This window comes from Salvelinus fontinalis, chromosome 24 (assembly GCF_029448725.1).
Source record: "Salvelinus fontinalis isolate EN_2023a chromosome 24, ASM2944872v1, whole genome shotgun sequence".
NCBI classification, from domain to species: Eukaryota; Metazoa; Chordata; class Actinopteri; order Salmoniformes; family Salmonidae; genus Salvelinus; species Salvelinus fontinalis.
The window spans coordinates 18858888-18875631 of NC_074688.1; the positions used below are offsets into that span (position 1 = coordinate 18858888).

At 47.8% G+C, this 16744-nt stretch overlaps 1 protein-coding gene across 2 annotated transcripts in view; it reads right to left on the reverse strand.

Annotated features, from left to right (window-relative positions):
* Positions 1–16744, reverse strand: part of LOC129822085 (sortilin-related receptor-like) — a 76534-nt gene that overhangs the window by 25222 nt on the left and 34568 nt on the right. For both annotated transcript variants that reach the window (XM_055879988.1, XM_055879989.1), the window contains exons 7-14: positions 10289–10390; positions 9720–9889; positions 8294–8486; positions 5659–5776; positions 2183–2256; positions 1504–1592; positions 594–772; positions 160–346 (exon numbers count right to left, since the gene is read on the reverse strand). In XM_055879988.1, the coding sequence (XP_055735963.1) occupies positions 160–346; positions 594–772; positions 1504–1592; positions 2183–2256; positions 5659–5776; positions 8294–8486; positions 9720–9889; positions 10289–10390 (1112 nt within the window). The remainder of the gene's footprint in view (positions 1–159; positions 347–593; positions 773–1503; positions 1593–2182; positions 2257–5658; positions 5777–8293; positions 8487–9719; positions 9890–10288; positions 10391–16744) is intronic.

Sequence of the window (16744 nt, forward strand, 5' to 3'; positions counted from 1 at the left end):
CCTAGCTTAACAGAAGGAAAGGTGGAGCTGTTACCTTTCTAGATCGTAGCTATCCAGCCCTTTCAGATCGATATGAGGTGCCTAGGGGTAGATCGTTTTAGGGGTAGAGGCAAAGGGCGGATATGGGATTGGACACGGGCTTGGAAATGAGAGTCTCACCACTCGTAGTCCTGGCGTGTGCAGGAGCAGTTGGATACGGTGACGGGGCGGTCGAAGTCTTCACCGTTGAAGCAGGTGGCGTGGGGCGTGCGTCGCTTGTACACCATCTCACTACCCAGAAGGCAGTCGTTGCCCCGCTCGTCTGACGGGGACCAGCGCTTGTAGTCTCCCTCGGCGCACGGCACGCCTGAAGAGACAAATACACACACTTTAAATACTTGATTTGGAATTGGATCATATTCCATTACAGTAGCATGGGGACATAAGCGGACACACACAAACACACACCCCTCAGTGAGACTCTGGCCTAATAGATGGATGCTTCTTATTGGCATTGTGAAAATGGACGACAGACAGACGCAAAAGCACCCGGGCTGAGCATAATTCAGTCATGACTTCTGCCCAGTGTAGTAATATCGTGAGAGTCCCCTCACCAAGCACGTCGCTGGCGTTGACCTGCAGGATGAGCCAGCTGTGTCTCTGGTCGGCGTAGGAGCCGAAGACGGTAAAGATGGTGCTCTTCTCCCCCGGCTCAGTCAGCAGCTGGTAGACATACACCTCCCTGTCAGAGAAACGGAAGTCTGTCCACGTCTCCCCCTCATTGGTACTGAACCTGAGACACAGAGAGACAGTAGGTAAGTAGCCTTTAATTTGTATGTTTCTTTATTTAACCTTTATTTAACTAGGCAAGTCAGTTAAGAACAAATTCTTATTTACAATGACGGCCTACCGGGGAACAGTGGGTTAACTGCCTTGTTCAGGGGCAGAATGGCATATTTCTACCTTGTCAGCTCGGGATTCGATTCAGCAACCTTTCGGTTACTGGCCCAACACTCTAACCACTAGGCTTTCTGCCGCCTTGTCCGAGTCAGAATGGCCCATAGGGCAAATCTACTGATTCTGTAGCGTGAGTCAGCAAGTACACCACCTGAACAGGATGCTAGTCTATAGCAGGGCCAACAGAGACAGTATGGAGATCAACATTAGCGTGGTTACAATATTTATACCCGTTTTACACTACTGAGCCAAGCCAAGCTGTAGTGCATTGGCCTGGTTACATATCCCAAGGTACTGTAGTAGCTGGAACCGAGCTGTAAAGGATAAATGTGAAAATAATATTTCCGAGCCAGCATAGTACTGATTGGGTTGGCAGTGACACAGTGGGTTGAAAAGGGTACAATTCATTGAACCTTTATTTGAGGAGGTAAGCAGACTGAAAGTCAACGACTCAGGGCAGAGCTGCGGTGGGGAGTAGAGGGGTGTAATGAGGGGGTGATACACAGCCCACTGTGTTGTTCTAACAATGGAGATATGGGTGTTATTTAGGACAGTTATGAGACTCACTTGAGGTGTGTGGTGGAGCCCCCCTGGGCGATGGCCATGAGGATGCCCCCGTGGTCACCCCACGTGTAGAAGTGAGGACCGGTCAGCGCCTTGAGAAGGGGAAATGTGAAGAACACTCATTAAAAGCCACAGTCTAAGATTGCTGGTCAATTGATATAGCTACCATAATAAGACTAGTACAACTGTCAGGCCGTATTATTACCAAAAATATTTTGGTCGTCAAGACACTTAAATGAGGTAATACTATGTTCAGATTAAAAGTAGGTTAAAAAAATAAATAATTAAAAGTCTAATACTGCTCTCGTGGAATGTCACACCATATGCATCAAGAGCATGTGAAAATGTTCCGGGTGCTTCTGCTCCATTGTTTATGTCTTAGAGGGCTCCCCAGTCTTGGAATTGCACTCACGTCTTACAGAGTGTGGCTTTAAATAACTGAGCACCATGTTTGTGGTTGATTAATAATATACTGTGGAGGAAAGTGTCCTACGCTGGGCATTCAGCATTGTGGCTAAGCGCCCCACAGAAACCCTCTGGTATGAGTGGGTAGCAGAGGCAGGAAACATCCAACAATAACCAATGTCATGATTTATAGCTCATCATGTGCATAGGTACATTTATGGTGCACACACACACACACAAAAACAAAGCATACACACACACACACACACACACTGACCTCTCTCCATCTGGCCCCAGCACTGCTGGACACATACACGTTGGGCTTGTTGGCCAGGTTCTTGCCCACAGAGCCTGCAGAGGAGACAGACACAGACACAGGATGCATCAGTGGAACGGCTGTGTGAGAGGAGGTGACGAATTAAACAATTCACACAGAGGGGGATTCAGGTGGTCTCCAGTCCCAGCAGTATCCCAGGTAGTGTTCCAAATAGCACCCTATTCCCTACATAGTGCACTGCTTTTGACCAAAAGCCCTATGGGCCCTGGTCAAAAGTAGTGCACTAGATGCATAGGGAATAGGGTGCCGTGCAATTTGGAACGCAGCCAAGCACAGTGGCCAGCCCGGAGCACACAAATCCGACAACAGAGGAAAAGTAGCTCACTATGCAGGGAACAGGGTGCCATTTGAAACGCAGCCATAGCGAAAGGGGCTACTGTAGCATATAGCTGGGCGGCACTATATAGGGATAGATTCCATCCAGGGTTGTTAAGCAGATGCTTGAGATCAAGGAACAGGCGGATGTTCAGAAAAGTTCAACCAAACTCCATGCAGCAGACTACGCTCCAGTATGCTTTATTGTCAACATCAATACTCCTACCATGTGCTGAACCTATAAGAATGGTTCAAATCAGTCTGTAGTCATTCTAGGGGGGAAGGCCCCAACGAGTGTAACGTCATATAGCTATTTATCCTATGTGGATGTAGACTACCATGTTGCACCTAACGGTGTGGCGTTAGGTCTTTTATGTAGTTGTGTACGGCTCTCTCTGTGTGTCTGACACTCATCCTGAGAGCTGGTTAATGAAGCCACCGTTCTCCTCCCCTGCATCACCACTAATGACTGTTGTTCTTGGAGGCCATATCAACGGTGCTTTACAAATGAAGAAATGTCACAGGAACAAGTCACAAAACAAACGTTTGAGTGTAAATGTTCCCCCTGATAGGCCGTGTGGGAATGCTGGTTGCGTGTGGCTGGCTGGGTCCACACAAAGAGAGAGACGGTCTGTGTCTGTGTGTCTCCGCTGGGTGAGGCAGAAGTAATTAGCGCATCTGTGTGTAAGCGATAACACGGACGAGAAGGGCATAGTGTCTCCTCAGCTCTCCTCTCTGCACTTCCCCCCGTGGGAGTTATCACCTAATCATTTCGTTAGGTTTAGTAGCTCGCAGGGTGTAGAGGCTTCTTCCTCCTTCCAGACACAGCACAGCTACAAAGAAAATCTATGTACTCCGCCAAGCAGGCAGAGCCGGTAGAGACACTTTCAGTGGGTTAAACACAATGGATGTGTCCAACTGCTCCTAGTTTAGCCCCGGTCAAAACCTATTGCTCTGACCCGAGTACACGCAGTTACTAACACGCATGCACACATTCCCATACCATGAACACACGCACTCAGGGAAATTCAAACACGCACGCGCACAGACACGCTGTAAATAAGAATTTGCTCTCAACTGAATTGCCTGAATGAATAATGGTTAAATAAATGAATAAACAGACGCAGACAAACGAGCAGGAAGGAGAGACTCCGCAGCTTCTCTAGGCACTCTAATTTCCTGTGTGATTGACTGATGGGGGAAGTGGTCCTCTCTATCAGATTACGAAATAGCAGAAGTTGCGCCACCATAAGGAAAGTCATGTGTTCGCCAGAGAAATAGTAATTCTGTGGCCTGGCTGGTCGAGTGGTAATGCCGAAGCCCTCTGGCACACGTTGTCAGTACCTGTATGGGTTCCCTATGACACAACCTTTCTCTTTCTCTTTCTTTCCCCACTGTCATCCTCTCTCGCTCTATCTGTTCAATGAAATCAGAAAATATCTGAGAAGAAAAAAAATATATATATATACACTGCTCAAAAAAATAAAGGGAACACTAAAATAACACATCCTAGATCTGATTGAATTAAATATTCTTATTAAATACGTTTTTCTTTACATAGTTGAATGTGCTGACAACAAAATCACACAAAAATGATCAATGGAAATCAAATTTATCAACCCATGGAGGTCTGGATTTGGAGTCACACTCAATATTAAAGTGGAAAACCACACTACAGGCTGATTCAACTTTGATGTAATGTCCTTAAAACAAGTCAAAATGAGGCTCAGTAGTGTGTGTGGCCTCCACGTGCCTGTATGACCTCCCTACAATGACTGGGCATGCTCCTGATGAGGTGGCGGATGGTCTCCTGAGGGATCTCCTCCCAGAACCTGGACTAAAGCATCCGCCAACTCCTGGACAGTCTGTGGTGCAACGTGGTGTTGGTGGATGGAGCGAGACACAATGTCCCAGATGTGCTCAATTGGATTCAGGTCTGGGGAACGGGCGGTCCAGTCCATAGCATCAATGCCTTCCTCTTGCAGGAACTGCTGACACACTCCAGCCACATGAGGTGTAGCATTGTCTTGCATTAGGAGGAACCCAGGGCCAACCGCACCAGCATATGGTCTCACAAGGGGTCTGAGGATCTCATCTCGGTACCTAATGGCGGTCAGGCTACCTCTGGCGAGCACATGCGGCCCCCCAAAGAAATGCCACCCCACACCATGACTGACCCACCGCCAAACCGGTCATGCTGGAGGATGTTGCAGGCAGCAGAACGTTCTCCACGGCGTCTCCAGACTCTGTCACGTCTGTCACATGTGCTCAGTGTGAACCTCCTTTCATCTGTGAAGAGCACAGGGCGCCAGTGGCGAATTTGCCAATCCTGGTGTGCTCTGGCAAATGCCAAACGTCCTGCACGGTGTTGGGCTGTAAGCACAACCCCCACCTGTGGACGTCGGGCCCTCATACCACCCTCATGGAGTCTGTTTCTGACCGTTTGAGCAGACACATGCACATTTGTGGCCTGCTGGAGGTCATTTTGCAGGGCTCTGGCAGTGCTCCTCCTGCTCCTCCTTGCACAAAGACGGAGGTAGCGGTCCTGCTGCAGGGTTGTTGCCCTCCTACGGCCTCCTCCACGTCTCCTGATGTACTGGCCTGTCTCCTGGTAGCGCCTCCATGCTATGGACACTACGCTGACAGACACAGCAAACCTTCTTGCCACAGCTCGCATTGATGTGCCATCCTGGATGAGCTGCACTACCTGAGCCACTTGTGTGGGTTGTAGACTCCGTCTCATGCTACCACTAGAGTGAAAGCACCGCCAGCATTCAAAAGTGACCAAAACATCAGCCAGAAAGCATAGAAACTGAGAAGTGGTCTGTGGTCACCACCTGCAGAACCACTCCTTTATTGGGGGTGTCTTGCTAATTGCCTATAATTTCCACCTGTTGTCTATTCCATTTGCACAACAGCAGGTGAAATGTATTGTCAATCAGTGTTGCTTCCTAAGTGGACAGTTTGATTTCACAGAAGTGTGATTGACTTGGAGTTACATTGTGTTGTTTAGGTGTTCCCTTTATTTTTTTGAGCAGTGTATATATATTTTTTTATTTTTATAAATAGTGATTGTAGTTGTATGCTGCTAGCCTCCCCACCTGTGGCCATGATGAGCCCTGGCGCTGACTCCTTGGACAGAATGGGCATCCTGCGCAGCTGAATGTTGAGAAGCTGGCTCCAGCGCTGGGCCAGGTGGAGGGAGCAGCCCTTGGAGAGCTATGGAGAGGGGGGGACAGGATGGGGATAGAGGGAGAGGATGGGGATAGAGGGAGGGGATGAGGGATAGAGGGAGAGGATGGGGATAGAGGGAGAGGATGAGGGATAGAGGGAGAGGATGAGGGATAGAGGGAGAGGATGAGGGATAGAGGGAGAGGATGGGGATAGAAGGAGAGGATGAGGGATAGAGGGAGAGGATGGGGATAGAGGGAGAGGATGGGGATAGAGGGAGAGGATGGGGATAGAGGGAGAGGTTGAGGGATAGAGGGAGAGGATGGGGATAGAGGGAGAGGATGGGGATAGAGGGAGAGGATGAGGGATAGAGGGAGAGGATGAGGGATAGAGGGAGAGGATGAGGGATAGAGGGAGAGGATGGGAGATAGAGGGAGAGGATGAGGGATAGAGGGAGAGGATGGGAGATAGAGGGAGAGGATGAGGGATAGAGGGAGAGGATGGGGATAGAGGGAGAGGATGGGGATAGAGGGAGAGGATGGGGATAGAGGGAGAGGATGGGGGATAGAGGGAGAGGATGGGGATAGAGGGAAAGGATGGGGATAGAGGGAAAGGATGAGGGATAGAGGGAGAGGATGAGGGATAGAGGGAGAGGATGGGGATAGAGGGAGAGGATGAGGGATAGAGGGAGAGGATGGGAGATAGAGGGAGAGGATGAGGGATAGAGGGAGAGGATGGGGATAGAGGGAGAGGATGAGGGGATAGAGGGAGAGGATGAGGGGATAGAGGGAGAGGATGGGGGGATAGTGGATAGAGGGACAGAAGGAGGATAGTGGATAGAGGGATAGGAGGAGAGGGTGGGGGATAGAGGGAGAGGGTGGGGGGATAGAGGGAGAGGATAAGGGGATAGAGGGAGAGGATGAGGGGATAGAGGGAGAGGATGGGGATAGAGTGAGAGGATGAGGGGATAGAGGGAGAGGATGAGGGGATAGAGGGAGAGGATGAGGGGATAGAGGGAGAGAATGGGGGATAGAGGGACAGGATGAGGGATAGAGGGGGAGTGTGGGGGATAGAGTGAGGATGGGGGATAGAGGGAGAGGATGGGGGATAAAGGGAGAGGATGGGGGATAGAGGGAGAGGATGGGGGATAGAGGGAGAGGATGGGGGATAGATAAATACCCAGGGTGTATAGAAGAGCGATGGATGGAGGGAGGATTAGAGAGGAGGGGAGAATGGAGGGATGGAGAGGCGTTGTGGAGGGAGAGATGGAGAGGCGTTGTGGAGGGAGAGATGGAGAGGCGTTGTGGAGGGAGAGATGGAGAGGCGTTGTGGAGGGAGAGATGGAGAGGCGTTGTGGAGGGAGAGATGGAGAGGCGTTGTGGAGGGAGAGATGGGGAGGCGTTGTGGAGGGAGAGATGGAGAGGCGTTGTGGAGGGAGGGATGGAGAGGCGTTGTGGAGGGAGGGATGGAGAGGCGTTGTGGAGGGAGAGATGGGGAGGCGTTGTGGAGGGAGAGATGGAGAGGCGTTGTGGAGGGAGAGATGGAGAGGCGTTGTGGAGGGAGAGATGGGGAGGCGTTGTGGAGGGAGAGATGGCGTGAGAGTGTTAGGTCAATGGAGACAACAATCACTGACAAAACCCTCAATAAATAACTCATTAATATAATACTATTTCCTAAGAAGTGAAGCTACATTTAAAATATAGTAATTTAGACCCTCTTATCCAGAGCGTATTACAGTCGTGAGTGCATACATTTTCGTGCAAGGGACACGACCACTTTCTAAAACCAAACCAAACACAACTGTTTACACCCAAACCCACTTCCCCTTTAGAATGCAAACACACACTGTGTGGCCTCATGGCTGTTGTTCCTAATCCCTAATGTAGGTTCATATTACCCAACCCCCAATCCCTTCCACAAAGGACTCAGAGACTCAATGACAGCATAAAACACAAAAGGGCAACTTCCTGCTTACAGACATCAACAACAGAATTCAATTCTGCTAAGACTGCTGCTTTATTGGCTCTTCCCAACTCCCCCCACCCCCCCTTCAGACATGCCTACATTAACAAGAGCTAACAGTGGGAATCTTGGGCAGATCTTAATTAGGGCCGGGACGATGCCAATATCATAACACTCGCTAGTATCGCGGAAAGGAAACAAAACACAAAGCAGATTAAACTTCTTTAGGAAACCAGCCCTAATGTTGGAAACAGACATAATTATGTTGTCATCCAGAGTCACCTGTATTTATTTTCTAAGCTATCGCACCTAATATTTTACATACAGCAGGTTTTTAAAGTACCAAAGAGTTTGGTCTGCCTCGTGTTTTCATTTTTGCCACGGAACAAATAATGCGATCCTGGTATCGTCACAGCCCTAATCTTAATCCTGTTGTTGATGTCCGTAAGCAGGATGTCGCCCTGATGTGTATGATGTCCTATTGCTGAAGCTGACAGCAGTATCCTGTATCAGTGGTTAGGGGAAACCCACCGGGGTGTAGGTGGACGTTTTCTCTAACCACTGATACAGGGTCAGATGTTATTGTAACAGCTAGCCAGCTACCTGGCAGTCCAGTGTTCCTCCCAGGCTGTCGGCAGAGGGGGCCAGCAGCAGTTCCCAGGTGCCCCCCTTGTCGAAGGTGATTACAGAGCGCATGTTGTCCTCGCTGAGTGAGCCGTTGATGAGCGTGGCCACGAAGACGCCGCGCAGACCCTCCACGCGGTGCAGGTCAGCAAAGGGCTCGCTGGCAAAGTACCTGGGATGAAACACACACACACACACACACACACACACACACACACACACACACACACACACACACACACACACACACACACACACACACACACACACACACACACACACACACACACACACACACACACACACACACAGACAGCCGGAGGTACACAAACACAGACAGATGCACACACACACGATTAGTATAAAAAACAACACAGTATCACATTCAGTGTATCTTGTGGCTATGTTGGCCAAAGGAAACACATGGTCTGGTCTGCTCGTGTCGCGAGGTCGCCTCACTATCAAGAAGCAATCAAGCTGCTCTCACCACACATCTCCTGGCAGCTGGAGACGTGTTGGGAACGCAGTCATTTGAATAATTACAGGCCCTGGACGCACTACGCTACACCGCAGCGCCATGACAACAGGGACTCAAACATTCAAGATCCTGGTCACTGGGATGTAAACACACGCAAAGGCCCTGCTGTTGTTTACCAACACGGAGGAGAAGACAGCCACTCAAGCTGACTCATCGTGGTCACGAGGAATGCACACCAGGAGTCCCCCAGCTCTGGAATGATAAGATGTAACTCTAGTAGAACAGCCTCCTCTCATCTCTCCTTCAAAATAAATCAAGTTGGGTGGGTGCGCTTGATCAAAGTGGGTATACTTGATCAAAGGGCTTGTGTATTTGATCAAGGAAGGTTTGGTTGATCAACGTGAGTTCTGTTACGTTTGTTCCGAGCAAGACACTACATATCTCAGAAGGTAGCCTACTAATTAGGCTGCCTTAACTGTGAGTCACTTCAACATATTTTAGACTTGGGTTCAAATGCTTTGGCCGATTGATTGTGCCTGCCTGGAGTGTCACATGGGCAGGGTTTGCACTTTTGGGACTTTTCTTTTGATTGTGTTGTGTCAATTAAGCTCAATCAAGGGCAGCTTAAGTATTTGAAAGATACCAATACTATCTGAGCCCAGGTCTTGCATCCAGAATACTGCTGTTTCCAAATCTATTCCTGGGGGACACACCAAAGTGGTGCACATTTTGGTTCTAGCCCAGCACTAACACGCCACTAATCATGGTGATAAGTCGATTAGCAGAATCTAATGGGTTAGTGCTGGGCTGGAACAAAAATGTGCAACCCATGATTAGTTAATAAAGCAAACAGGTGGGTTAACGCTGGGCCGGCCTGAAACAAAAATGTGCAATCCAAGATTGGTTGACTAGGAACACCGTGCCAACCTGATGAGGGTGTGGCTGCCTGAACCCTCTGGGCTGTAGTATAGCACATTCTCCAGGGACAGGGAGAAGGACAGGCCCTGCGTGTCTGAGATGTACAGGTGGGTGACGTTGTTGACGTGGTTGACGCAAACAAACACCTGGTCCTCCGAAGCGTCAGCGATGTAGTACTCCTGCAGGAGAGGAAGAGAGACGTTGGGCAGTTTTCCTTATTTGTGTAGGGCATTATTAAGAAAAATAGGGGTAATTCTCTCACAACTAAAAGCTGATGATTGGAATTCAACTTTTATTAGACAAAAACATGTACATTTGTAAGATAAATAGTGTCATGGAATTGGCAGCTTTTTACTGTGAGTGGAGTATCTAGGCTTGCAGTATTTTCTGTGATTGGTGATTTCTGACTCATGTTGAGCTGTCAACTACATATTAGCTACATAGTATAGCATTTCCTTACAAATACATTTCCCCAGTTTCATCAACGATACAGAGACAGGTTTGTTCTCTGGACTAGGAGTCTACTGGGAGCCACAGAGAGGATATTCTGGTGTGGCGAAGCAGGCCTGGAGACTCACTGTGATTGGGTGGCGGGTCATGAACTGGGCGGCTTTCATTGGCTGGCGGTTGTAGGATACCCACAGCTGGACAGACGACGGTTCATGGCTCCCCAACAAAGTCTGGAACCAACAGATGTACAATTAATAAATCAATCAATCAATACGAAACACAGAGCCATGGAGACGGCTTAATGCCTACCTCATAATTACGAACAATGTGACTTAGTTATTATAGAATTTGCTAAGGATGTGGACGTTTAGGTTACACCTTTGAAGAATGAAAAAAGCTACGTTTACCTATTCACGAAGTGGGTGTGGGAATTTCCACGTGAAGTTGATAAACATTAGCAAAAAGGGCACTGACCAATGTCAGCGTAGCTAGCTAACATGCTAAACTTATCTGGCTAGCTAATGTTCTGTTGCCATTTTTCTTTTACTAGGCCTATTCCGTATTCAAAGGATTAGCCAGCTATGGCTTGTTTGGAGCTGGATTTGGCATACAGTGCATTCGGAAAGTATTCCGACCCTTTGACATTTTCCACAATTTGTTACGTTACAGCCTTATTCTAAATTATATTACATAGTTTTTCCCCCTCATCAATCTACACACAATACCCCATAATGACAAAGCAAAAACTGGTTATTTAAAAAAAAATTGCAATATCACAATTACATAAGTATTCAGACCCTTTACTCAGTACTTTGTTGAAGCACGTTTGCCAGTGATTACAGCCTCAAGTCTTCTTGGGTATGACGCTACAAGCTTGGCACACCTGTATTTGAGGATGTTATCCCATTATTCTGTGCAGATCCTCTCAAGCTCTGTCAGGTTGGATGGGGAGCGTCGCTGCACAGCTATTTTCAGGTCTCTCCAGAGATGTTTGATCGGGGTCATGTCTGAAGGAAATCTGGCACCATCCCTACGGTGAAGCATGGTGGTGGCAGCATCATGTTGTGGGGATATTTTTCAGCGGCAGGGACTGGGAGACAAGTCAGGATCGAGGGAAAGATGAATGGAGCTAAGTACAGTGAGCTCCTTGATGAAAACCTGCTCCAGAGCACTCAGGATCTCAGACGGGGGCAAAGGTTCACCTTCCAACAGGACAATGACCCTAAGCACACAACCAAGACAATGCAGGAGTGGCTGCGGGACAAGTCTCTGAATGTCCTTGAGTGGCCCAGCCAAAGCCCGGACTTGAACCGGATCTAACATCTCTGGAGAGACCTGAACATAGCTGTGCAGCGACACACACCATCCAACCTGACAGAACTTGAGAGGATCTGCAGAGAATGGGAGAAACTCCCCAAATACAGGTGTGCCAAGCTTGTAGCATCATCCCCAAAAAGACATGAGGCTGTAATCGCTGCCGAAGGTGCTTCAACCATGTACTGAGTAAAGGGTCTGAATACTTATGTAAATGTTATATTTCATTTTTTTTATTATCATTATAGATTTGCAACAAAAAATGTTCTACCTATTTTTGCTTTGTCATTATGGGGTTTTGTGTGTAGATTGATAACAAAAAAAATGATTTAATCAATTTTAGAATAAGGCTGTAACGTAACAAAATGTGGAAAATGTCAAGGGGTCTGAATACTTTCTGAATGCACTGTATGTCATACTTTGACTAAAACTATAACTTATTAACTTTAATCATAGTGCAACATTATGGGTAATATTTGGTCATCGCATTTCAGCTCAAAAAAGTGGATTTCTTCCGATGTGGTCTGTGGGCGTTTAAAGACTCAAGTGATTAATCTATATGTACTGTCGGCAGATTGTAAACTCAGTGGGCCAATGAGAACAATCAAAGGCCAAATCTCACTGTTATGACAGCGAGACCACTTTGTTCAAGGAAGGAGAAGGGGGTGTAATCTTTAATGAATTACAAGCAGGAAGACCAAAGTGCTGGGACTCGCCGCCTGTCGTCCTCGGGAACCCCAGAGAGACCTGAGACACTGGCTACCTCCCAAATGGCTCCCTATTCCCTGCTAAGTGCACTACCTATGACCAGAAACCATTGGAGCCTGGTCAAATGTAGTGCACTATATTGGGAATAGGGTTCCATTTGAGCCGCATCTTGTGATGTGTCTTCTCTTACGTGTCAGTCTGGCAACATAGGCACCCTGTGATCTGCCTCCCAGGGATTGGCTAGGCTCACATCAGCAGAATTGGAACGACTAACTGACTGTCTGGCCTTCCCATAACAACTATAATATGAATATTCTCTTCATTAAAAGCTTCAGGCAATAAATGTCTAGATAGGCCGAATACACCGCCTAATATGATTCTATTTGTAGTTATTGAAAAACGCACATACACACACCGATTTCACACACCGATCTCTGTCGGCGCAACTTCCGGCGCCGACAGAGATGGCCGCCTCGCTTCGCGTTCCTAGGAAACTATGCAGTATTTTTTTTTTTTACGTGTTATTTCTTACATTGGTACCCCAGGTAATCTTAGGTTTTATTACATACAGTCGGGAGGAACTACTGAATATAAGAGCAACATCAACTCCCCATCATTACCATCATTACGACCAGGAATATGACTCTCCCGAAGCGGATCCTGTGTTTTCCCTTCCACCCCGTACAATGGATCGGATCCCAGCCGGCGACACTAAACAACGATGCCGTAAAAGGGGCAAACGAAGCGGTCTTCTGGTCAGGCTCTGGAGACGGGCACATCGCGCTCCACTCCCTAGCATACTACTCGCCAATGTCCAGTCTCTTGACAACAAGGTTGATGAAATCCGAGCAAGGGTAGCATTCCAGAGAGACATCAGAGACTGTAACGTTCTTTGCTTCACGGAAACATGGCTCACTCGAGAGACGCTAACGGAGTCGGTGCAGCCAGCTAGTTTCTTCACGCATCGCGCCGACAGAAACAAGCATCTTTCTGGTAAGAAAAGGGGCGGGGGTTATGCCTTATGATTAACGAGACGTGGTGTGATCATAACAACATACAAGAACTCAAGCCATTCTGTTCACCTGACTTAGAATTCCTCACAATCAAATGTCGACCGCATTATCTACCAAGGCAATTCTCTTCGATTATAAATCACAGCCGTATATATTCCCCCTCAAGCAAACACATCGATAGCCCTGAACAAACTTTATCTGACTCTATGTAAACTGGAAACCACACATCCTAAGGCTGCATTCATTGTTGCCGGGGATTTTAACAAGGCTAATCTGAAAACAAGACTCCCTAAATTCTATCAGCATATCGATTGTGCTACCAGGGCTGGTAAAACCCTGTATCATTGTTATTCTAACTTCCGCGACGCATATAAAGCCCTCCCCCGCACTCCTTTCGGAAAAGCTCACCACGACTCCATTTTGTTGCTTCCAGCCTACAAACAGAAACTAAAACAAGAAGCTCCCGCGCTCAGGTCTGTTCAACGCTGGTCCGACCAATCTGATTCCACGCTTCAAGACTGCTTCGATCACGTGGATTGGGATATGTTCCACACTGCGTCCAACAACAACATTGACGAATACGCTGATTCGGTGAGCGAGTTCATTAGAAAATGCATCGGCGACATTATACCCACAGCAACGATTAAAACATTCCCAAACCAGAAACCGTGGATTGATGGCAGAATTCGAGCGAAAAGGAAAGCGCGAACAACTGCTTTTAACCAGGGCAAGGTGACCGGAAACATGACCGAATACAAACAGTGTAGCTATTCCCTCCGCAAGGCAATCAAACAAGCTGAGTGCCAATATAGAGACAAAGTAGAGTCGCAATTCAACAGCTCAGACACAAGAGGTATGTGGCAGGGTCTACAGTCAATCACGGATTACAAGAAGAAAACCAGCCCCGTCGCGGACCAGGATGTCTTGCTCCCACACAGACTAAATAACTTTTTTGCTCGCTTTGAGGACAATACAGTGCCACTGACACAGCCCGCTACCAAAACCTGCGGGCTCTCCTTCACTGCAGCCGAGGTGAATAAAACATTTAAACGTGTTAACCCTCGCAAGGCTGCAGGCCCAGACGGCATTCCCAGCCGCGTCCTCAGAGCATGCGCAGACCAGCTGGCTGGTGTGTTTACGGACATATTCAATCAATCCTTATCTCAGTCTGCTGTTCCCACATGCTTCAAGAGGGCCACCATTGTTCCTGTTCCCAAGAAAGCTAAGGTAACTGAGCTTAACGACTACCGCCCCGTAGCACTCACTTCCGTCATCATGATGTGCTTTGAGAGACTAGTCAAGGACCATATCACCTCCACCCTACCTGACACCCTAGACCCACTCCAATTTGCTTACCGACCCAATAGGTCCACAGACGACGCAATCACAACCACACTGCACACTGCCCTAACCCATCTGGACAAGAGGAATACCTATGTGAGAATGCTGTTCATCGACTACAGCTCAGCATTTAACAACATAGTAGCCTCCAAACTCGTCATCAAGCTCGAGACCCTGGGTCTCGACCCCGCCCTGTGCAACTAGGTACTGGACTTCCTGGCGGGCCGCCCCCAAGTGGTGAGGGTAGGTAACAACATCTCCACACCGCTGATCCTCAACACTGGGGCCCCACAAGGGTGCGTTCTGAGCCCTCTCCTGTACTCCCTGTTCACCCACGACTGCGTGGCAATGCACGCCTCCAACTCAATCATCAAGTTTGCAGACGACACTACAGTGGTAGGCTTGATTACCAACAACGACGAGACGGCCTACAGGGAGGAGGTGAGGGCCCTCGGAGTGTGGTGTCAGGAAAATAACCTCACACTCAACGTCAACAAAACAAAGGAGATGATTGTGGACTTCAGGAAACAGCAGAGGGAGCACCCCCCTATCCACATCGACGGGACAGTAGTGGAGAGGGTAGTAAGTTTTAAGTTCCTCGGCGTACACATCACGGACAAACTGAATTGGTCCACCCACACAGACAGCGTTGTGAAGAAGGCGCAGCAGCGCCTCTTCAACCTCAGGAGGCTGAAAAAATTCGGCTTGTCAACAAAAGCACTCACAAACTTCTACAGATGCACAATCGAGAGCATCCTGTCGGGCTGTATCACCGCCTGGTACGGCAACTGCTCCGCCCACAACCGTAAGGCTCTCCAGAGGATAGTGAGGTCTGCACAACGCATCACCGGGGGCAAACTACCTGCCCTCCAGGATAACTACACCACCCGAGCCACTGCCTGTTCACCCCGCTATCATCCAGAAGTCGAGGTCAGTACAGGTGCATCAAAGCAGGGAACGACAGACTGAAAAACAGCTTCTATCTCAAGGCCATCAGACTGTTAAACAGCCACCACTAACATTTAGTGGCTGCTGCCAACATACTGACTCAACTCCAGCCACTTTAATAATGGGAATTGATGAAAATGTATGTAAAAATGTATCACTAGCCACTTTAAACAATGCCACTTAATATAATGTTTACATACACTACATTACTCATCTCATATGTATATGTATATACTGTACTCTATATCATCTACTGCATCTTGCCATCTTTATGTAATACATGTATCACTAGCCACTTTAAACTATGCTACTTTATGTTTATATACCTACATTACTCATCTCATATGTATATACTGTACTCTATACCATCTACTGCATCTTGCCTATGCCGTTCTGTACCATCACTCATTCATATATCTTTATGTACATATTCTTTATCCCTTTACACTTATGTGTGTATAAGGTAGTAGTTGTGGAATTGTTAGGTTAGATTACTCGTTGGTTATTACTGCATTGTCGGAACTAGAAGCACAAGCATTTCGCTACACTCGCATTAACATCTGCTAACCATGTGTATGTGACAAATAAAATGTGATTTGATTTGATTTATACAAGCATCTTTACCGAGCTGGATCAAAACAATATCATAAAATATGAGTAAAGGACAGCGTTTACATCAAAGAGCAGCCAACAGTTTTGCGGCAAAAAAGAGATGCGTCACACAGACATGGACATCCTGTCACGTTCCTGACCTGTTTTCTTTTGTCTTGTATTTATTTAGTTGGTCAGGGCGTGAGTTGGGTGGGTTTGTCTATGTGTGATTTTCTATGTTGGGATTTTGTGTTCGGCCTGGTATGATTCTCAATCAGAGGGAGCTGTCAATCGTTGTCCCTGATTGAGAATCATACTAAGGCAGCCGGGGTTTCACGTGTGTTTTGTGGGTGTTTGTATCTCGTGTCAGTGTTCGTGCCACACGGGACTGTTTTCGGTTTTGTCACGTTTGTTGTTTTTTTGTATTTGTAAGTGTTCAGTTTCGTTTTGATTAAATCAATATGAGCACTAACAACTCTGCATTTTGGTCCGACCCTTACTCCTTCTCCTCATCCGAGGAGGAGGAATTAGACAGCCGTTACAGAAACACCCACCCCAAAAGGATCAAGCAGAGTGAGAACAGACAGCAGCAGCAGCAGAGACCGAGGACACAGGACTCGTGGACTTGGGAAGAGATCCTGGAGGCAAAGGACCCTGGGCTCAGCCAGG